At 35.2% G+C, this 10,529-nt stretch overlaps 1 protein-coding gene across 1 annotated transcript; it reads left to right on the forward strand.

Moving 5' to 3' along the window:
- Nucleotides 1–200: 200 nt before the first annotated feature.
- On the forward strand, nucleotides 201–9,594 carry LOC149250727 (putative polygalacturonase At1g80170). Its single transcript, XM_089453730.1, has 6 exons — nucleotides 201–326; nucleotides 413–539; nucleotides 955–1,085; nucleotides 1,719–1,808; nucleotides 2,574–2,704; nucleotides 9,351–9,594. The coding sequence occupies exons 1-6, from the start codon at nucleotides 201–203 to the stop codon at nucleotides 9,592–9,594; spliced, it is 849 nt and encodes a 282-aa protein (XP_089309856.1).
- Nucleotides 9,595–10,529: the final 935 nt, after the last annotated feature.

The following is a 10,529-nucleotide window of genomic DNA, read 5'->3' on the forward strand; positions in this document are numbered from 1 at the left end:
CCCAACCCACACCTTAGCAAGCATACAATATGCCTCAGCTCCCCATGTAGTAGGAATGCTCTATAGCTGCTCACAACTCCATCCAAGTAATCAACTCTCGATGTGCCCCATTCAGGTCCAAGAAGTCCTCTTCATCATCTGCAATGTGCCATCCTCGCGTCTCCACTCTTATCAACTCTTGATGTGCCCCATCCAGGTCCATGAAGCCCTCTTCATCACCTACAAGCAGCTCGAGTTCTGTTTTTCTCGGTCCAGAAGGGAAAAAATACCTTGTTAAGCCTATCAACTTGAAGGGTCCTTGCAAGGCTATTGATATGATTGATCAGGTATTATAATTTAAGATGAGAATACATGAAGCTTTTAAGACTTAAACACCATGTGTTCTCATATTCTATTAGTGCATATGTAACAGATATCAGGGACAATAGTTGCCCCAGATGATCCGGCCTCTTGGAATACTCAAGACTCCGGTGTCTGGCTTCAATTCTCCAATTTGCAAGGAATAAGAATCCAGGGAGGAGGGACAATTTATGGGTCAGGTCAGAAATGGTGGGCAAGAGGGACAAGGGAAAGGTGAAATACGTAGTATCATTCATGAAATCATTGTATTTTTATGCTAGATCATAGATTTTTGGAATTTGATAAATACGAGAAATAAGTAGTATCATTCATAAAGTTATTGTATTTCTTTATTAAATTACAGATTTTGAAAATCTTTTGGAATTTGATAAATAAAACACTTACAACAATTGACTTTGGCTTCTATTTTTTTTTTTTCAAATTTCTAAGTATTGTCATACTCATAAAAGCCACATCAAACAATTGATTTAATAGCTATCCTTTAAATTTCAAAATATACCCAAAATGTGTGATCAATCTTATATGTTTTTTATGTTTTTCTTTTTCTCCATAAAAGTTTTAATATTGACATACATCTATTTTTGTGTTTCACAGAGTTGCAGACAAGCACCTTCTGTAAGCTCGTTAAAACTTTGTTTCAATATTCGGCTTCACCGCATTATAAAACTGACCACATTAGCCTCAAATTTCTTAGCTTTTTGTTTATGACGTGGGAATTGGTGATGGTAATTTGATTAAGGCAATGACCATTGATCCTAGCACACATGTCGTCATGAGCAGTTTGAAGTTCCAGAACAGTCAACAGATGCATCTCGTAATATCTGGTTCAACAAATGTTCAAATCGAAAACCTGCCTTTGAATAAATCTTCTAGGTTTTGATTACTTTTTTAGTAAATTTTTCCTTATAAATTTGTACAAATTTTGATTGATATTTGTTGAAAGTACAACTTTAAATTATGGAAAAGTAAATTTATTTATATATTAAAATAAATAAATAAAAAGTCAAAATGTCACTAAAAATTTTATTATTAAATTTTATAAAAATTACAAGAACTTAAAATAAAGTAAAAAATTAAAATCTCACTAAATTTTTTATTAAATTTAATAAAAATCAACAAAACTCAAAAAGATTAAAGCGGATTTATTTTTCATATTATTAATTGTCGTTCAAAAATGAATTCAATGTTTTGTAATAATCAAAATCTTATCAAACTCCACACGAGACGGCGGTGTTTCTATAGTTACACAGAGGTCTGTGGGCCTGGGCACGGAATAAGATATGTGTTCTAGTTTAATATTGAAATTGAATACTCAAGATAGGAATGAGTTGTTTATGATATAATTTTGTGTGAGCAAGGATAATGCAAAAGGTACCGTTTCGGACGTGGTTGTTGATGGAGCTTATTTGACTAACACAGAAAATGGAGTGCCTATAAAAACATGGCAGGTGATTGTTGTCTGAAACCTTAATTTAATTTTCAGGAAAAACAACATTGGTGATCGAGAGAAAGGCGTTGTTCTAAGAAAGGAACGAATTATCTTGGAAAGTTAATTGGTTAGAATTTATGTTTTTTTTTTCAAAAAAAATGATTATAAGAGTGTTTTAATGGATTTTTTTGATAGTGCCAATAGATTTACTATTATCAAAAACTTTGTGGCACTTAAAATCTTGAATTTTGATAATTGTAATTCAGATTTCTCAAAATTTGATTTTAGCTAAAGTCATATTAAAATTTCCATTATTTTCCACCAAAATTTGTGGTTTTTTTAGTGTTGAGATTAATGATGAAATGTGTTAATGGAGTGACGGAAATCTTAGATTAAGAGTTTGTTCCTGATTTCTAAGATGTTGTTTTAATTTCCCTAATTGTGTGTGAATTATATATTTTTCATGTAATGATTGTAATGTAAAGTGTGTTCTGCAGATGTAGTCTCAGTTGGTTTTCCACACCTGTAAGCTGTTTAAGTTCAATTCAATAAATTTGATTTTTCTTATTCTAACATGGTATCAGAGTTACATGGAGAAAAATCTATATGTTCCACACCTATGAACTGCTCAGGTTAAATTCAATAAATTTGATTCTTCTTATTTTAACATAATATCGGATGTACATAGAAAAATATAGATTTATGTGTTCCACACATGTGAGCTACTCAGATTCAATTCAATAAATTTAATTCTTCTTATTTTAACATGGTATCGGAGCTACAGGGAAGAAGATTTGTGCCTCTGGGAGGCGCGATTTTTAAGAGCAATTGGGCGCCGATCAGCGCAAGATCACTCCGTGCCGATACAGTCCTGCCTTTAAGCGATTTTATTTTTCTAAACGGCGCGGCTCTACTGTAGTCAAAGGGCACTGAGTTCGCCATGTGAGAAAGAGGACGCAGGCCAGTGGTGCCATAACCCTGGTACTTCATTCTTCTCGTTACCAATTCTGCAGCTGCAGCTGTTGGCCCAGATGCCGACTGAATTTGACGAGGGGAAGACCTTGTTGTAACTGTTATGTTTGCAATTGAGAAGAATCGGTGGCGGAGAAGGGTGAACTCCTGGGCTGTTGAGGAATTGAAGAATAGTTGGGCATTAATTTGTTGATTTCAAGAGACTGAAAGCAAGGAAATCACGTTTCTTGTGAGAGATCGAATTACTCTGAGGACAACTCAAATTTCCGGGGGTGTTTTCAATATGACTAAGTCGGGCCTTGAATGAAGGAAGCTGCAGATTGACTAAGTGTTTTTTGCTGCGATCGAATCCCTCTACGCTCTTTTGGACTCAACTTTGTCGTCGAATGCCAGGACAGGTGCTAAATTTCTGTCAGAGTCTGGCAGTGGAGAGCGGATCATTTGGCTACACCTTGGAGTGAATAGTGGTGCTCATCCCAGATCTATGAGAAGAGAGCCTCTGTGATTGAAGGAGGAGGCCGCACAGTGGATGTGTTGGCCATAACTTTGGACGCACCTCGACAGCATGAGAGTTGTGTAGGAGTTCTCCAGACTGCCTGCAATCTAAACGAAGATTTTAATTAAAGTTTCTTAAATTAGAAGTTTTTTAATTTAATTCGTTAATTAAAAAGAGCGACTCATTATTTGATAAAGAGGGGTCATAATTTTTTTTTAAGTTTTGGCTATGATACTTTGGAGGCATATTTGTATTGGGCGTGGAGAAAATTCTTTGGGAGCATAATTGCAAAGGGGCTCATTTTCTTTAATTAATTAAAAGGTGTTCCTTGAATTAAATTGAATGGGGCATATTGCCTTGTGCACTCAAGATTGCATTTTGAGAAGGTATCTTGAGATCGTTTGTTGTGGATTTGGGATAGATCTGGATTTTTAATTGTTAGAGGTTGAAGTTTTTTTATTCAAGATGAATAATCAGTGAGCAGAAGCATACCTCAATGAGAATAACAAGCAGGATGGATCCAATTATTTTTGTTGGAAATTCAAGTTGCAGAGCTTGCTTGAGGGACACAATGCATGGGCAATTGTGAATAATGATGAGGTGAAGCCGAATGTGTTTGTAGGAGGAACAACATCAACAATCCAAGACTGGGATATGTGGGAGACTAAGGAAAGAATGCTCTTGAAATTGTTGGTCAAATATTGCATTATTCCCCATATCTGTGATTGCAAGGCTGCACCAAAAATATGGAAGATGCTCAAGGATCTCTATGAGGTCAAGAACACCAATCGATTGTTGTTCTTGAAGAGAAAGATTCTCTCCATCAAGATGGAGGAGAATGAGACAATTGTAGCATTTACTTCGCGGATCAATGAGCTCAAGAACAAGTTGGGTGACATCGGTGAAGCTGTGTTTGATACAGGTTTAGTCACGATTACCATGAATGGTATGACTAACGAGTATTAGATGTTCATCACTGGCTTGAACGCAAGAGAACAAGCTCCTGTGTTTGAAGAATTGATAGGGATCCTCATGCAAGAAGAGGAAAGATGTCTGACTCATAAACCTCTGAGTTCAGATATGGTCTTAATGGCGAAGAAGAATCCCTTTAGAAGAAAGCCAAATGCAGCACAGAAGAGCAGTGCAACCCCATAGAGAAAGATGCCCCCACCTTAAGGTACGTCTTTCAATAGAAATGACCATGTGACCAAATGTTTTTATTGTGGTAGAACATGCCATATAGCCAGATATTGCACAAAGAAGAAGTTTGATGAAGGCCGGAAGAGACATAAACAACATGTAGGTCATTTTTCTGATGAGGAATAGAGTCAGAACCTCATATTGCTCATATCTGACTCTGCATTTTCGGCTAAGGATGATGAAGCAGATACTTGGTTTTTGGACTCATATGCATCCATCCACATGACAGGGAACAGACAGTGGTTTGAAGACTTCAAAGAGACCAATAGTGGAACAAACATCTATCTTGGCGATGAGAGTGTACCAAATAAAAGGTTATGATAATATTCTTATTGTTTTGCCTGATGGAAATATTAGACATATTCATAATGTAATGTATGTACCTGGGATAAAAAAAATCTGATCTCTGTCTCTACAATAATTAATCAGAATCTCAAGGTAGAATTTTATAAATCATATTGTGTTATTAAAGACCTGTTGGATTGTATGAAGCCTATTGCATCAAGTATTCGTGTGGGAGGATTGTACAAGATACATGTCAAAATCGCACCACATTAGGCATTGACATCATCTGCCATGACTACAATGGACTTATGGCATCAGAGGTTCGGCCATATTAACTTCAATGATTTGCTGCTATTAGGGAAAATATGTATGGTCCAAGGTCTTCCTATTTTAAAGCCTGTCCATATTGATTGTGATGCATGTGCACTTGGAAAGATGCACAGAGATGAAGTTCCTGTGAATGCTGATAGAAGGAGGAGAGATATACTTGAGTTAGTACACACAGATTTATGCGGGCCTATGCGAACAAGGTCATTAGGTGGTGCATACTATTTTTTACTATTTATTTATGACTATACTAGATTTACTTGGGTGTATTTCCTTAGGAAGTAGAGCCACACTTTTGAATACTTTAAGGAGTTCAGAAGTATGGTTGAAAAACAGACTGGTAAATGCATCAGGATTCTTTGTTCGGATCAAGGGGGTGAGTACAAGAAATCTTGTGTCCTCAAATACTGCAAAGATCATGGGATACAACAAAAGTTTACAGTACTCGACACTCCTCAACAGAATGGGGTTGCAGAGAGGAAGAATATAACCCTCATAGAGTGTGCTCACAGTATGTTAAAAGGTAAGAATCTTTCTAATGGGTTTTGGGCTGAAGCAATTAATACTACAGTGTATCTAAAGAATAGGAGTCCAACAAGAAGTTTAGATTTCAAAACTCCTTTTGAAGCTTTATTTGTTTATAAGCCTGCAGTTAAGCATTTGAGAGTTTTTGGTAGTAAAGTCTTCGCTCATGTCCCAAAGGAATATAGAAAGAACCTAGATTGAAAGGACATCAAATGTAATTTTGTTGGGTATTGTGTAGAATTTAAGGCTTAAAAATTGTTTAATCCCTCTACTCATAAAGTTTTTGCGAGCAGAGATGTAGTGTTTCTTGAACAGGTTAATGATGGAAGCCATGAGAGTGCTAATGAAAAATGGCACGTGCCCTTGTTGGTGGAAGAAGGAGGTGATGAATCAGGTGAGAACAACGAGCAACAGTAGCAGTAGCAGAAGCAGCAGGAATGGAAAGAAGATGATGTAGCTGTCAAGCCAAGTCCACGAAAGGATGATCAGAGAAGGTTTGAAGCTACCTCACCACTCAGGAGATTATGTAGGAATGTTCAGTTTCCTATAAGATATAGGGAAAATGCTTTTATAACTAGTATGATGAATGTTTTTGAACCCTTTAATTATAAAGAAGCTAGTCAATATAGTGAATGGAGGGCTCCGAAGAGGAATATGAGTCAATCTTCAAAAACAAAACTTGGGATTTAGTTAAACTACCTGAAGGAAAATAACCCATAGGATGCAAATAGCTGTATAAGCCTAAATTTAAAGCAGATGGGAGCATAGATAAATATAAAGCTAGGTTGGTTGCAAAGGGGTATTTGTAGCAAGAAGGGATAGATTATGATGAAACATTTGCCCCTATAGCTAAACTAAAAACAATCAAAATGATAATTTCTTTATCTACCAAACACCAATGGATGATTCACTAGCTAGATGTAAAATGTTTTTTTTTAAATGGGGACTTAAAAGAAGAAATCTACTTAGTGCAACCTTAGGGGTTTGTCAAACAGGGTAAAGAACATTTAGTCTGCAGGTTGAAGAAAGCGTTGTATGGACTAAAACAGGCACCCAGGTCATGGTATGAAAAATTGATTCATTTTTCTTGCAGTGTGGTTATAAAAGAAGTAAGAATGAACCTAATATTTACACCGTGTTTGATAAAGAGGGGATGATTATTTTGATTTATTTATATGTAGATGATCTAATCTTATAGGGAGTGGTGATAATCTCATTAAATAAATCAAGGAGCAAATGTCAGAAGTATTTGAGATGAAAGACCTTGGAGAGCTACATTATTGTTTGGGTCTGGAACTCTAGAGGGATTCTGGACAAACTTTTCTGTCACATAGTAAGTAAGTGAGGAGCTTACTGGAAAAGTTCAAAATGGATCAGTGCAAATCTGCAGCAGTAACTTTACAGAAGAATATAAAACTTCAAAATGATGATGGATCTAAGGAGGCAACTCTGACTTTGTATAGACAGTTGGTTGGGAGTCTAACCTACTTGACCACAACTAGGCTAGATTTGGCTTAAGCAGTCAATGCATTGAGCCAATTTATGTCAAATCCCATTGAGAGCCATTGGGTTGCAACAAAAGGTGTTTTAAGGTATCTTCAGGGAACGTTAGATTTTGGTATTGTTTATACTAATTCATGTGATGTTAAATTGATAGGTTTTTCAGACTTTGATTGGGATGGAAATGTAGATGACAGACGATCCATAACAGGCTATGCATTTAGCATTAGATCCGGGGTCATTACATGGAGTAGCAAAAATAAGAACACAGTATCCTTGTCTTCCATGAAAGATGAATATCAAGCTATGTGTGCAACAATATGTGAAGCAGTTTGGTTGAGGAGACTTCTCCTTGATGCTGGAGAAGAACAGAAGGTTGCAACAATGATCAAATGTGACAACTAGAGCTCCATCAAACTTACAAATAATCCAGTATTTCATAAGAACACAAAGCATATCGATACACGATTTCATTTTGTGAGGGAGAAAGTTCAGTCAAAAGAAATCCATATTGAGTATTGTAATAGTTGTGACAATGCTGCTGATATTTTTACCAAACCTTGTGGTAGAATCAAGTTTGAATTGCTTAGGGGAGTGTTAGGCATATATGTAAATCCATTTCTACATTAAGGGGGAGTGTTGAGATTAATGATGAAATGTATTAATGGAGTGACAGTTCAACCGAACCTTAGATTAGGAGTTTGTTCCTAATTTCTAGGGCGTTGTTTCAACTTCCCTAATTATGTGTCAATTATGTATTCCTCATGTAATGATTGTAATGCAGAGCATGTTCTGCAGAGACAGTCTCCAGGTGGTGTTCCACACCTGTGAGGTGCTCAGGTTCAATTCAATAAATTTGATTCTTCTGTTTTTAACATTTAGACTATCCAAAAATGACAGGCAATTGGCATCTCAAATATTGTTAGTGGTTAGCAACCAATTAATTAAATATTCAACCTCTTTGTAATTATAATATTCATTTAGGCATATTTTAGAAACACTGAGTGAATTTAACTGTTTGACTTAGCTAATGCATGTTATAATTTTAAAATAATCTAAATTGTAAAACCAATTTTATCCTTCAAATCCTATTTCATAAAGGTTTATCCTATTTCATAAAATTTTATTCATTTATAAGTTGGTCAATCCTATTTGTTTGATTGTTATGGGTTGGTTTGTTAGGTATTATGAATTTTAATTTGTGGCTTGAGTAACCATAACCAAAACCACTAGAGGATTGAATCTAGCATGGGCCACACTAACTCTTAACATGGATGGCTTTCAGTAGCATTTTCACCACAGAGTACCTTAACTTAAGACCTTGTCACTGACTATTCTAAGCCCCTTGAGTAGTGCACATCTTTATATATATAAGATATTTTGAGCATTTTAAGAGATCTCAAATATTGTCATTGGTTAGTAGCTAATTAATTAAATATTCAACACCTTTGTAATGGTAATAATTTACAATATCGATGTAGGAATATTTTAGAAACACGGAGTGAATTTAACTCTTTGATTTAGCTAATGTGTGTTATAATTTTAAAATATTTTAAATTCTAAATCAAATTTTACCCTTTAAATCCTATTTCAAAACAACTTTATTTATTTATAAGTAGATCCATCATATTCCATATGCAGTTCAGGACATTTTTGTTTATTTGCTAGGTAATATGAATCTTAATTTGTGGCTTGAGTAACCATAATCAAAATTATCACGAGGGGTTGCATTTAACATGGACTACACCAGCCCTAAGTATGACTGCCTTTTCGCTTGCCCAATTTGGAACCAATAACCTTTTCACCACTAAATACTTTAATAAAACACCCTATTACGGACTATTATAAACACCTTGAACAGTCCACCCACATCTTTATCTATATAAAATATTTTGAAATATTCCAAAATGTGACAAAAAGAAATCTGTAATCGAGATAAATTCAACAGTCAAAGAGACTGATTATTAATGCAATCTAAACCTCTAATTGTGTTCATGCAGGGCGGTTCCGGATATGCCAAACGAATTATTTTCAAAAATTTGATAATGAATGGTGTCTGGAATCCCGTCCTTATAGACCAATATTACTATGACTCTCGGAGTCCATGCCAAAATCAAGTACATACATATTTACGAGACACTCGAGTTCTTTCATTTCCTTAATTTGTTGGATCATGATTCCATTTGCATGAAAAACTCGGCACCAGTTTGCTTGCGAGCATTAAATCTCCTTCTTCATGTTGGGGGTTGAATGCAGAGTTCAGGCGTGCATGTTTAGCGACGTGACGTACACAGACATAAGCGTCACTTCGGCAAGGAAAGAGGCAATAAGAGTGGCGTGTAGCAAGAGTGTTCCATGTCAAAATATCGTAATGGACAACATAAATCTAATTCACATGGATAACGGAGATCCGACCATTGCTTTCTGCGAGAATGTGCACGTTTTAAGCTATGGTCAGGTCGACGCACCTCTTCCTCTTCCTCTTCTTCAGCAGTTGTGAAGTTGTTTTCATTGATTCTGTAAGAGGAGGAATTTTCCACTCCAGATTTTGCAGTTGCTCTGCCCATAGCACCTCCAGAGGCAACGCGGCCTTGGTTTTATGGAAATAATATGGTTGTCAAGAAACTCCTTAACTTTGCAGCAATATTCATTCATATAGTGGAATAATGGATCGGATCAGCTAATAACAATCAATCCTACTGTGATTATTTAATGAATTAGTTAAACATACCCTATTTCGAGAATTTTTTCACGTAAAATTCGGCTGATTATGAATTTAGTTGTCATTTATGGAAATATCCGACATTGTTATGGACCATGTTTATTATGAGTAGATTTATATTCACGATATCCATACAACGTCTTCAGTTACATGAATACACACTGAGATTAGCATTAAGGCCTGGTCCACATCTCACTCCCTTGCATGCCAGCTACTTTAGAGCAATTGAAGGGCTGCATGTATATATATGTTTAGAGCAATCGAATTGTTCTATTCTTAACCCTGTTACTAGTTACTATAAACTTTAGGTGCATCCTTACTTTAAAAAACCCTAAATATTTATGTTTTAATATTTTTATTCAACCAACTTTAATTGATAATATATGAAATATATATGCAACTGCATTTAATGATGATAATAAGAGTTATCATTGCCAATGGGGTTTTGGATTGAGGCTGAATGGATGCACTATTAAGGCACTCCTTGTGATAGGTCAATGGTTCAAATCCCTGTAGTGCTTACCTACCAAAAAAAGATAATAAGAGTTATCATGCTTTAAAAGATTTAAATATTTATTTTATTTAATTATTATTAATTAATAATATCTATATATATATATATATATATATATATATATATATATATATAATATTTTTTGGTAGTATAATTTTTTTTGGTATTAATTTATGATGTTTGATGGGTGGATTATAGT

This window comes from Pinus tabuliformis, chromosome 7, assembly GCF_031772625.1.
Source record: "Pinus tabuliformis cultivar Carrire ecotype Pingquan chromosome 7, CPIR1, whole genome shotgun sequence".
Lineage (NCBI taxonomy): Eukaryota > Viridiplantae > Streptophyta > Pinopsida > Pinales > Pinaceae > Pinus > Pinus tabuliformis.

Coding starts and splice junctions, on each gene's coding strand:
- LOC149250727 (XM_089453730.1), top strand. CDS start 201: ATGAAGCCCTCTTCATCACCTACAAGCAGCTCGAGTTCTGTTTTTCTC. Junction 327..412: donor CTATTGATATGATTGATCAG/GTATTATAATTT, acceptor CATATGTAACAG/ATATCAGGGACAATAGTTGC. Junction 540..954: donor AGGGACAATTTATGGGTCAG/GTCAGAAATGGT, acceptor TGTGTTTCACAG/AGTTGCAGACAAGCACCTTC.